The sequence below is a fragment of the Capsicum annuum genome, chromosome 3 (assembly GCF_002878395.1).
Source record: "Capsicum annuum cultivar UCD-10X-F1 chromosome 3, UCD10Xv1.1, whole genome shotgun sequence".
Lineage (NCBI taxonomy): Eukaryota > Viridiplantae > Streptophyta > Magnoliopsida > Solanales > Solanaceae > Capsicum > Capsicum annuum.
In genome coordinates, this window is record NC_061113.1 from 256,837,078 (window position 1) to 256,850,616 (window position 13,539).

The 13,539-nt window shown below is 30.5% G+C and overlaps 1 protein-coding gene and 1 long non-coding RNA gene across 2 annotated transcripts; both read left to right on the forward strand.

The window, feature by feature from the left end:
* The first annotated feature begins 2,823 nt into the window (after positions 1–2,823).
* LOC107862237 lies at positions 2,824–7,387 on the forward strand. The gene is made up of 3 exons (XR_001671954.2): positions 2,824–3,067; positions 6,800–6,927; positions 7,032–7,387. It is a non-coding gene; the product is annotated as an uncharacterized LOC107862237 (long non-coding RNA).
* Positions 7,388–9,552: 2,165 nt separating this feature from the next.
* On the forward strand, positions 9,553–10,578 carry LOC107864796 (chitin-binding lectin 1). Its single transcript, XM_016711219.2, has one exon. It carries the CDS (start codon positions 9,613–9,615, stop codon positions 10,420–10,422), a length of 810 nt encoding a protein of 269 aa, XP_016566705.1. The 5' UTR covers positions 9,553–9,612; the 3' UTR covers positions 10,423–10,578.
* Positions 10,579–13,539: the final 2,961 nt, after the last annotated feature.

Sequence of the window (13,539 nt, forward strand, 5' to 3'; positions counted from 1 at the left end):
TTCGTAATTTTCTTCCTATCAAGTCCTAATTAATCCAAAATTTTATTTTTCGACAATAAAAAAGGGTTCAAGATTGATGAACAAGTTTGATTCTTGGCCAAGGATTTCATGTCATGCGAATATCATCTATGCCATTTTCGAATTTCGGACTGTTTATGCCATTTCTGTAGACATTTTTGAGTAAGAAACTGAAAATTTAAGAGTTTTGAAATTTTGGGTTTTGGTTAATGTGAAAGAATTTGGATTTGAGATTTTGTGTATTGGTGTTTTTGTGATCATGTACTTGTATTTAGTTCATTGATGGATTTGCTCAAGCTAATTCAAGTTAATTTTGTATTTGATGAAGAAAAAAATTCATTGAAAAAGCTTGTGGTAATGGTGAAAGAAATAGAAAAAGTAGTGCTTTTATGTGAAGAAGAAGAAGGAGGAGGAGGAAGGGGAGGGGACGGGGAGTGCTGTCTAATGAAGAAGTAGAAGGAATTGGGGTGGGGTGGGGTGTGGGTTGTGAAGAAGAAGAAGGAAGGGGGGTGGAGTTTATTTTATTTATATAAAATATATTTTTTATAAAAAATATATTCTTTTAAATATATATATAAAATAATATATATTTTTATATATATATAAAAATAGTATATATAAAATATATAAAAAGTTAGTGTGTGGTATTATTACAAAAAAAAAAATTCTTACGTGGCAAATGACATGGCACTGATGTGGCACTGATTTGGTAATAACGTGACGCGTGTGTAGTGCACTCTTCGTCGTGAGAGTGGTATTCAGTTTTGAGGGGTGAAAATAATTCACTTTAAAGATGTTAAGGGGATAAATAAACGAAAGTTAAGTTTAAGTGCTAAAGTGAGTTGTGGCGACAAGTTCGGAAAAAAAGATGCCTTTTCTCATTTTTTTTTTCTTGTTTTGTCGTAGTAAAATCTTAGTGCCTGATGGCTTACATTTTATAGCAGTATAATTTTACATGGGGTCTAATTTTAAATCTCTTTTAAGAATTTTTTTTATTTTTATGTAGTTAATTTAAAACATAAAATCAATATCAATGCAAATAATCTATATGAACAAAAGGAAAAAGGGAAAAGGAGAAGAGGTTATATTTTTAAAAATATTTTGATTCATTAGTTATATTGACTTGCATTGCCATTTTTTTGTTTAATTTTTAAATATATAGATTTTATTTTAAGAAAATATAACCGAATTCATAGTTACAATTAAATTTTTTGATTCGTCATACTTCGAAATCAAATTTCAATAGAGGGAACTGAATATTGAACATACCAGATGTGATATCTAACTAGGTGTGTGTATGCACCTTTGCGAAATTGACTACTTCAAAAAGATTCACAGCCCATTACATAAATTGAGTTGGAGAATAATATTTAGAAGAAATAAATAAGTACTTTGAGCATCCACAAAAACTTGGGGAAAAAATAAAAACGGCAATTCAAATTAAACTATTTTCATGAAATTTAAATTTCATTTTCTAGCCATTTCAATTGACTGGCTTGTTCTATATCATTTCTACACAGTTTTTATACAAATCTTATATATGTAAATATTCTATATGAAAATAATACAGTTTTGATACACAATTTATACAATAACTGTACATTTTTTTTACACGTTTTATACAACAATTATATAATTTTCATACGGTTTCTATATTATTTTTATATATATTTTCTATATATACATATTTGATAGAACTATACAATTTCTATGCATATATCTTATATAGATACATATTTTATTTAAAAATTATATCATTTTTATATAATTTAATTATTATTTCTAAACAATAAAAAAAAAGCCAGAATATTTGATCAGTTAAAATATTTATAGGGAAAAAAATTAAAATATTTTTAAAAGGATCGAATTGCCCAAGTTGAATACTGTATCAGTATTGTATATGGACTGTATATGGACTATATAGACTAAAATGATCCAAATTAGGAAATGACTATAAAACGAAAATAGTATATCCGACTGGTCACTTTTTGAAAATTTTTCAAACTTGAGCTGTTTGTTTTAAAATGTGCTATAGAGTGTCATTTTAAAAAAAAAAACTTTGCCAAATTATCCACAATGTGCTAAAAAGGACGATAGTTTATGGATCATTTTAAAGTCCTATTCAGGTCCCCCAATTTTATAAAACGGAGGATGAATTTTGAAATGGATAGAGCATTTTAGATCATAAATTAATGTCATATCCAATTAACTAAAACACATGAATTAAAATAGGAAAATAATTGTGATACGATGTTTTATTAAGGTCTTGGGTACGTCCCAGTTGTTGCCACTGATATATTGTAGGGACTAGGGATACACGAACTTCAACTTTTGTTAGTGTGCACTTAATATTATTGTTTTATTTCACATGTTCATTAATTATTTCATCACTGGCTGTAACAGCATTTATCTTATATTTTGCTGATGCATTACCTTATTCATGGTTGCAGAAATTAATTTAAGGCCAAACCCATCGGTGATCCCTGAACTTGACACCAACTTTCACTTAGGCATCTCAAGTGGACATTGTTCATTTTTGACACCTCAAGTAGGTATAAAGTGTGTCACTTTGACATTTTTTGCACAATATGCTGTAAACCCTCACGCGTGTGGCTATACTCGCTGCTTACGTGGATTAATTGACCAATTAAATTTTGCCAACTCATTTTAATTATCTAACTCATTAATTTATACAGAATTAAAATGAAGGATAAAAATACTTAACAAACTAACCAATTAACTACTGACACATGGCATTTTCTCAAATAATTATAAAATTATTTAACGCCCCACCCCACCAAACCCCCTAAGTCATCTTCTCCATACCCCTCCTCACCCCACCAAACCCCCTAAGTCATCTTCTCCATACCCCTCCTCACCCCCACCCCCATTGGACAAACTACCAACCTTGTTTGGCAGCCTCCCTCCCCCGTTCATCTTCTCAATTTGCCCTCCCCTACCCCCACTGAAGTTATCTTCTCCATTTGGAAGGCAGCCCCTCCCCCCTCCCCTGGCTACGTCCCATCATCTTCTTCAATATGCCATTCAGGTAATATTTCTAACTACTCTTGATATACTACTTGTATACCTATTTTCTTCAATATTAGTTGCCATTGACATTTCTTGAGCAATAATGATGAAATTTTTAATTCCATCAATGGTGAAATTTTTTTCTTGATCGATTTTCTCCTTTTTTTTTTTGTTACTTTGATCAATGAACGAAAAATCATTTTAAGACGGAATCATTTTAAGAAATAAGAATGGTTAAAATCAACATAAAGGAAAATCAACCATTCTTATTTCTTGATTTCTTGTTTCTTAAAAAAGAATTTTTTTGTCATTCTTGTTAAAATTAACCATTCTTATTTTTCAAATAGGGAATTAACTTTGTTTCTTATTTCTCAAATAGCGAATTAATTGGAGAAACCTGGCAACTGCTTGAAAGGAAAAAAATGAATTATCGAAAGAATGAGGAAGAAAGAGAAGGAAAAAATGTGTTTCACCCGTTTTGTTTTTTTATTTAAGTGTTGATAATTTTTTTTTTTTTGAGTTAATGATGTCATTGATTAATGAAAGTAATATTAGTTGGTGTTCATGGTGTGTATTGTTGTTGTAACCTTGTAGGTATGTTAATGGAGTGGGTATTTTGTTAATGGAGTAAAATTTTGTTATTATTCTTGAAAAATTCAATCTCCATTAACCTCCATTAATGGAGGATAAAGAAAGTTGTGTGGAGAAAGTAATGTGGTGAAGACAACTCCAAAATTACGAAAATATTCCTAAAAAATTACGAAAGCAAAAGGTGTCAAAATACACACTTTTTGCTATTTGAGGTGTTAAAAGTGAACGACATGTGTCTAAGTGAAAGTTGGTACCAAGTTCAGGGGGGCTGGCAATGGGTTAGACCTTAATTTAATTATCTTGTGGGAAAAGGCATCATTTTCACCCCATACTATACAAAAAAAGTCTAAGCCATACCTAAATTATATAAGTGATCTATTACACACTTTAACTATATAAAAGTGATATTATTACCTCCCCACGACCCCCATTCTAAGGCGCGTGTGTTACACTTATTTTAGGTGCGTTCAGCCTATTAAATAACAAAAGTAAACGGCTAAAAATATTAAGAAAAAAAGCATCGTTTCCATCCCAAAATATAGTCGAAAAGTCGAATTCACACCTAAACTATATAAGTGACCTATTACACACTTTAACTATAAAAAAGTGATACTTTTTACTGACGTGATAGCGCGTGTAAAACACTACACCACATGTAAGTGATGGTAGCCAGACAGGGTGTAAATAGTTTCACTTTTTTTATAATTTAGGTGTGTAATAAATCAATAATATAATTTAGGTGTGATTTTAACTTTTCGAATATAATTTGAGATGGAAACAATGTTTTTCCTATTATCTTGTAAGTTAATTTTATGCGTTTGGAAATCGTCTAGTGTCTATTTATAGGAGTCCATACATGTGTAGGATGTCATGTCATGTGACATTACATATTATAGTACTACAAATGTAAAAAATCAAAGGTACAATCAGTGTAATAGCAACACGTACTGATTTCTTCAGACACGGTCTTTTTCATATATAGAGCTACTATTCCTTTGTATATTTTTTTTCCCTATGATGAGTTGTAGTCTGGAAGTTAGGTTATGGCCCCCTTCTTTATTTGTATGTTCCTCTTTTAGCAGAAGTTTACAAATAAAGTAGGGATCACTGCAAGAAAAATATAACAAAATTTATTTGTAATTAATAAGTTTATCTTAATTTTTGATTATGACACATTTGAGATTATTTGTTTTGAAAGTTCATAATCATATTAAATATATGTGACACATTTGGAGTCTCAAGGGGACGCGAATTAATAATGTGTTTTCAATGATTGGTATTCGCATCTTTATATGTTCATATTTAACTTGACACAATCAATAAATAGAAGAATAGTTTTACTTATTATATTAATTATTAGTCTTTTAAATATTGGAGAATATAATGCAAAATATTGAAGAATATAATTCAAAATATTAATAATAAGGATAAAATAAATATAGCATGATTATTTATTTTTGGGAGAATACTCACAAAAATACCTGAATTTGACCAGATTACCAGTTGAACATATTGAATTTTGCAAGGGTTCTATTACCCACCTATACTTTTTTAAGTGGAATTAATTCCCCCTGGACTTTTTCAAAGTGGAATTAATTACCCCAAAAACATTATAATCAGTTTTTACGGTAGGAAGTGTAGTACAGCTCACCGAGGACATGACCCTAGATAGGAAGGTCTGGAAGACGCGAATTACGGCAGAGGATTAGGGCCAGTTTGGGTCGCTAGTGTAGGGAATTACTTGGTGGAGGTTTTATTCCTGTTATGATTCCGTATTCCGTGTTCCATGTTTATTACAAATCTGTGTGCTTCCCTCTGCTTTCCTCTGTTTTATATTCCTTATGGGTGCCGTATTTATGTTATGTAATCTGCTTCTGTGCTTTACTATGTGTTTGTGTGGTATCTCGTGCCTTGAGCCGGGGGTCTTTCGGAAACAACCTTTCTACTTCATCAGAGGTAGAGGTATGGACTGCGTACATCTTACCCCCCCCAGACCCCACTAGGTGGGAATACACTGGGTTTGTTGTTGTTGTTGTTGTTGAAGTGTAGTACACACGTCGTTTCTTCTCCATTTTATCACTTTTCAACATTTTTCACCATTACAATCATATTAAATATTCCACAACTCAAATTCCTCCTACAAATCAAATTCCAAACGATTTCATTGAGTCAATTTCAAATTTCAAGTCCAAAAAACTGGAAATTCAAATTCAAATTTCAATTTTCGACTATTGAACACAATATGTGGCACATTGAACGCAATGAAATTGGAAACTGAAAATTGAATTGAATTCAAGTATGAAATTGAATTTTAATTTGAAATTATTCAAAGTTTCAAATTGAAAACTTTCTTCAAGAATTATCAAATTTGTTTCTAGTTTCGACGAACAATTTTTTTCCCTCTCTTGGTGAATTTTATTTTTTGATTTTTTCCTTAGTTGGTGGCTGATCAATGATGGTTGATTGGTGGTGACAATGGTGGATTAAATTTTGTCATTTTGATGAAATTGAAGATAACTCATTTGGGCTATTTGTTGAAAGGGAAAATTTACTATATAAACTTATTAGATTAGTTATTATAAGTTATAGCAAAATTTTTAAGTTTTCAAGTTATAGCAACTTTCATTTAAAAAAATATATATAAAAAAGATTTTTTTGTTGTTGGAAATACAAAAAAGTAATTAATGAAAAAGGAAAATAAAGATTTAATACAATTAATGTACAATTTACCTTAAATGTAGTTAACCTTAATTACTGATATTTATCCACCCCAAATCCCTCTAACCATTTTTTCCCTCTTATTTTAATGCTTGCATTAAGAGTTTCCATCTTCATACACTACCTTTCTCTTTGTACAAGATTAATTTATGCCAGTAAACAAAACACCGTAATTTCGGCGTCAACAAATTGCTGAGTATTATAATTTGAAAGAAAAATAAAAACAAGTATTTCTTTTGATAACAAATTTCAATCATGAAATGTCATGGAGGGAGATGAGATTCATCAGGTTTGTTAATTTTTTTTTTATGAAAATGAATATTTTTCATTCAAAACGAATTTAAAGATTTATTTTTTTATGTTTCTTCAATTCTCTATTGTTAGATTGTTGAATTTTGTATTTTTATTAATTGCATGAAGACTAAAATTGTTGTTTAAACAGTAATACCGAAGGACTTTGGAATTGATGAGATTATGTATGATGCAACAACAAAATATAAAGGATTAGTAGAGGCAATCGCAACACAGCTGATGATAGACATATCGAATTGAAAGGTCAAGCACAAGCAGGTAAAAACGATTGTGTATTTTTAGTGTATTAAATTGGATATTATAGTTGTATGTAATTCGGGTATCTGTTTTCTGAGTATTAATTTTTTTTTTTAATTTAACAGCTACAATTTGATTTGTATGATGGAGGACTGTATTTGGTTTCTTCGTTCTTCCAGAATTAACAAATCAAAGATTTTTAAGATAAGAATGTATTGTGACATTCATACATGCTCAATAAAGGATCAAGTTTATGCAAGACGTCAAGGGATGACAAAAGGGGTAGCCGGACTGATTTTAACAAATCAAAGATTTCAGAATCACCGGGGAGTAATGGTGTATTTAAATTAGAAAAGTAGTATTGTTGCTTTTTTTTATTAAATATATATTGTATGTGACACCAAAATATATGACAATGAATATTAATGAAAATACTGAACAATCTGTTATTTGTGTTGGTATATAAGATTCTACATACAAATGACGTATTCTTATATAACTGTTTTTAGTGTATGAAACCAGAATAGTACACAATACAATATTCATGAATTGTTTAATAAATTACGTTGAAACCAGTTTATATACTCATTTCATACTTAAATAATATTTTTTTTAGTTCTCAATATATTAAGTTGATGTTAAAATTGATATCGATGAAGTTTCGCATATATCACATTTGTAGTGAATGAGTTTTATGAATGTGACAATCGATAAGAAAAATTATGTTTTATTTTACATAATCTTTGTAGTGTATGTAATGGATATTACATGAAAAACTATCACCGTAAATATTGAAAATATTAATTGATAATTATTTAATGTCAAATAATTTTTCGTTGTAATAAAAAAATAATCTGTATTAACCATGATTGATATTGGTGTTTGATGAGTTTTCTACTAGAGAGTCAGCATAAAAAGTAGACGAATTTTACGATAGGATGTAAGTAAAATTACTAAGAAAATAATTTTATTTAGCAGAAACATAAAAGTGATATTCTCATCATACTATGATTGTCTATTTCATTTTAAGTAAAAATGTCTGATTGAAAATTAAGTTTAAGGAATAAAGCAAAGATTTTCAAACATATATATAAGCAATATGTAGAAGATATATGCAAATTAAAGTACGTTAATTGTAATTTTGAATGAGCAATGGTAAGAGTTTCACGTGTATTTTCAAAAAATTTTCTCGTAGTAAAAGAATGAACTTTTATATCAACGAGCCTCAACAAATCATCACCTCATTTAGTGGCCGTTTGAACATGAGAATTTTTTTTTCAAAAATTCTTTTTCACTTTATTTTAAATATAACTTTAAATTGGTGTTAGATCATGAGAATTTCAAATATAATTTAAAATTATATTTTAAAAAATAAAAATAAGTAAAAAAATTAATTGTTTTCACTTTTTTACTTTTATCTCTCTCACAAAAATTCAAAACAACCTCAATTTATATTTATCATCGAACATAATTTCAATTTCAACTTTAAAAAAATAGTAATTTTTGTAGCTCAACACCTATTAATATTAACAATAAAATGTGAACGTTGTGTTAGATAATTTCAAAAAAAGTATAGCTATTTGTGATAGATTAAAAAGAGAAATGTCTCATAAGACACAATACTAATTATCAGCATGAAGACGGCTGTTTTTGGCATATATAAAAAGCAAGTAAAAAATATTAAAGTTAAGTTAAGTTAATTATTAAAGTTAATAAAAAGTAAAATATTAATTCTTAACTTTAAAAAATATATATTTACCATATATGGCTCCTTAAGTTCTGAACAACTTTAATACTTAATTATCAAAATAAAAAAAAGTCATTGATACCAATAATATAACTTGCCATAATTATCCAAATCTTTAGTTAAGTCATAAATGTTAAATGCTCAAAATAAGAAAATAATATAAATAACAAATATTAGATAATCGATTTTCAAATATTTAATTAAAATAGATTTTTCTAAAAAGTTGCTATAAATTGTAATTATTTCTTTAGTCTTAGTAATTATTGAAAAGTTTTGTTATAACTTGTAATTAATAATGTAATAAGTCTATTTAGGATAATTTTCACTTGTTGAAATTGAATCAAATTGATGTAATTGAATTGGGTGTGTTGAATATGACCCATTTGGGTGTGTATGTGTGTGATAAAATTGTGTTCAATTTCAATTCAACAATGGAGCTTTCATTGTTGAAGACTCCATTGTTGAAGAGAAGAAAGAAAGAAGAGAGAAGAGAAAGAATGAAAAATAAATAATAAAACTTTAAAAAATTAGAAAATTTAGGGGCTGTTTGGCAAAAAAAAAGAGTTTATAATGTTTTTTAAATCTTTCATGCGCTCAATGCGCGTGACTAACACGCAATAGACCAAGTGACAGATATATTCTATTAAAATACGAAAAAAAAGGTTTGGAGGGTAATAGAACCCCCACAAAATTCAATGTGCTCAACTAATAATCCGATCAAACTTCAGGTATTTTTATGAGTATTCTACCTTTATTTTTAGTATAGAAAATAAGTAAAAATGGACCGACCGATGGAGTGAGTGAGTAATAGGTTCTTTTTTCTAAAGACTCTTCATCAATTAAGTAATTGGTATCAAATTAAACACGGTACCGTCACTCTAAATTATGGAATTCCCCTGAAACTTTTGCTATATATTTTGTGCATGTGAGACAGCATCTAACCATCCTGTCATCACAAAATGATGAAAGCTAAAAAGACAAATGATGCATTCTCAGTTAGCTTTTTGGCTCTGGCTTTGTTCCTCTTAGCAATAATTTATAAGGCCTCAGCCTACAATCTCTCTCTTCCCTCTGCTAAAAATCCTGAAGGTCGACGACGACAGTGTGGTTGGGAAGGTTGCTATGAAGATTGTCCCCCTGGATCATGTTGTAACTGGGACGGTATTTGCGGAAATACAGAAGATTATTGTGGCAGATCGTTCTGTCAAAAACAATGTCCACCTCCACCCCCACTTGCACCTCCACCTCCAAACCCACCTGGACGATGTGGATGGCAAGCTTATGGTACTAAGTGTCCTCCTGGATTGTGTTGTAGTACATCTGGTTGGTGTGGATCCACTGAAAAATATTGCGCCAAAGGGCGTTGTCAAAGTCAGTGCAAAAGTACTCTTACCCCTCATAATAATCCAATAATAGGTAAGCGAGAGTGTGGATACCAAGGTTGCTACAAACTATGTCCTCCTGGATCGTGCTGTAGCTGGTTGGGTTGGTGCGGAACTACAGAAAAGTACTGCAGTCCAAAGAACTGTCAAAGCCAATGTCCACCTATACCCCCACCTCCACCTCCACCTCCATACGCACCTGGACGATGTGGAAGGCAAGCTGATGGTAGAAAATGTCCTCCTGGATTGTGCTGTAGTGCATCTGGTTGGTGCGGAACCACAAAATTCTATTGCGCCAAAGAGTGGTGTCAAAGTCAGTGCAAGAGTACTACTCTTGCCTCGTCTATTATTAAGAGCTTGTTGCTCGACGGTACGGTTTCTAGCTAGATGTTGGTCGTTCCTGCATTCCCAAATACTAGCTGGAGGACGTACTTCTACTCCTCATTTGGGACTGGTGAAGTGATCAAATATTAATGCATGTAATTATAATGCATATAAAATGCATTATTTAATATAATAAATAAAAGACTACTTTTGTGTAAATTAAAAGAGCAAATGAGCTAGGTACGTACGTTCTATAAGATTAATATAGTTAGTAGTCATCTTGTTGCTGTTAGCTGGGTGCGACTATGAGTAGACAATAATATACCGCAGTGTCTGTAAGTCAAAATTTTACTTAGTAACTTATTTTGATTAACTTTCTTTGTATATGAATGGCGGAGAAAAGAAATTCATGCGTAAAATTGATTATCAAATGATCAAAATAGATCCCATGCATTGCATACTAATTATATTGCTCCATATTATTTAAATAAATTTAGAAACAAAAAATCCACTCATGCATGAAATGTGGCGTACTTGCCAAATGATACAGCCTCTAAATCCATGGAAGCATCAGATATTACATATATATATTTAGAAACAAAATTATCCAAGTTGTTATGAAGTTAAAAAAATATCCATTGTTCGATGTTGTATGGTTGCAAATTAAGTTGCATATTCTTTACGCCCATGCGAGTGTTATATATTTTACTATTATCGGAAGTAATAATAATAACCTATAGAGGGGTTACAAAAAACATGCCTCACCTACTTGAATGGCCGATCAAGTCCATCCATTATTACAAGGTAGTGGGATTTCAAGATAAGCTTACAAAAAATATGGTAGAGATAACACATTGTCTCAATCTAAACACAAAACTTCAAGGTACATCAAAATTGTAGGTTTTTTCCAAGGTCCTTAATTTCCATAGAGAAGCATGAGAATTGAAGTCTGCTGTCTGACCATATTATATTCTCCCCTTAATTAACTCCATAAGTAATTGTTGAGGTGTAGAGAACCATTTTGTGCATGTGCATTCCACTCCTTAGCTAAAAGGTCATTGTATGAACTAATGTAGGAGATTGGAAAAGGAGTTGGCAGAGGAAAAAGAAGCAGAAAATCAGAACAACGCCAAAACCGAGGACCCTATGAACGAAAATTAATGAATCGAAGGCGAAGAATGATAACGTCAACCAACAAGCTTAAACTATGTAATTACACCAATTACACTAAGAGGTGAAGTCAGTGTTTAAAGTTTGGGGATTCTAAATTTTATTAAAGTAGGAGAGCGATTTCAAGCTAATATATAATAACCGACGAACAATTATCGATACATAATGTATATTTTAAAAAGCAACGAACCATTTAATATAATCAGGGGCGGTTCAAACAAATTTGTGCCCTAAGACCAAAATCGAACGAAAACCTTAAGTTTTTAAGAAAAAATAATTATTTTTATAAAATCTACTTTTAAAATTATATAATAGATTTATTCTAATAGTTTTTTTTAATTAATATATAGTCAATGCATTAATTTCTTGAGATATCACACTTTGGACTAGATATACCAAACTCCTTTGAAATTCATTTTATATAAAAAATTATTTCTTTTTCAAATAATATTTACTACTTTTTAAAAATATGTAATTTATTATTACTAAAAAAAAATGAGGCCCCTCAAATTTTGGAGCCTAAGACGATAACCTTTTTCTCTAAAAGGGTAGAGCCGCCCCTGAATATAATATAAGTATAGATCCTATCATTATAATTGCACTCACGAGCTAGGAATAGTGTTTGCAAAAGTATGAGTCTTCGAAAGTTTGTGATCATATCGACTCTCGCTTTAAGGATTTTAATTAAAATCTTAAAACACAAATTATGTACCTATTTTCATTATAAACCATTTTAAAGATTGGAAATTATTAAAAAGGTAAAAGGTAATCATAAATAAGAAACGATCAACGTATTTATCGTCTTCATGACGGGAGTTTTGATGTTAAAACTTTGCAAAAAAAAAAAGCAAAAATTGATGAATATAAAAGGTTAAAAATCGATCTTGATTATATCATCACACATTATGATAGATGTTATGATATATATCAATTATAGTGAATGTCTATCAAGATCTATTTGATGTCTATCAAGATTTGATGTATTTGTCTTTTAGTGTGAAACTAGGAACAAACTTCTCCTATAAATAGAAGGGTTTCTTCATTGTAAATCATCCTCAAGAGAAATAAGAATTACTCTCTCTCTTCTCTCTACTCTTCTTCTTTATTCTTTCTTGTTTTATAACAAATTATCATAAATTTTTTCCGTTGCAATTGGTTTTGGGTCAAGAGTCTAATATATCTCATTTGAGAATTTTTGGGTGCGGTGTATATGTGCCTATAGCACCACCAAACCGCAACAATATGGGCCCCCAAAGAAGATTAGGAATTTATGTTGGGTTTGAATCACCCTCCATTATTCACTATCTTGAACCATTAACGGGAGATATGTTCACTGCTCGATTTGCAGATTGTCGGTTTGATGAGATAGTTTTTCCAAAATTAGGGGGAGAAGATAGTGACATCACAAGAGAAATTTTGTGGAAACACCCATCACCATCTCATCTAGATCCACGTACTTCTATTTGTGAGCACGAAGTATAAAAGATTATTCATCTGCAGAAAATTACAAATCAAATGTCGGACGCATTTACAGATTTGAAAAGGATCACTAAATCACATATTCCTGCAGAAAATGTACCAAATTTGAATTGATGTTCCTAAAGGACCATCCACTAGTGTCATAGATAATGAATCTAAAGCACTCTTGAAGCGTGACAGACCATTAGGTTCTAAGGATTAAAATCCTAGAAAAAGAAAACAAATGGTCAAGATGAAACTACGAAAGATCCTCATATGGAAGTTCAAGATTTGAGCAATGTTAATATTCCTGAAGGAATTAATGAGCCCGAGACTCAAGAAAATGAGGAACTATCCATAAATTCAAGTGATGTTGAAACTAATTTGAATTGATTTGAAATAGTAGTGGATTATGTCTTTGCATATAATATTGCAATGAAAATCATGCAAGATAGTGAGGATCTTGAACCTCGATCTGTCACAGAATGTTGACAAAGAAATGATTGGCCAAAATGGAAAGAAGCAATTCACTTTGAATTAAATTCACTTGCC

Excerpts from the sequence above, each read along its gene's own strand:
- LOC107864796 (XM_016711219.2), top strand. The coding sequence starts at position 9,613 with ATGATGAAAGCTAAAAAGACAAATGATGCATTCTCAGTTAGCTTTTTG.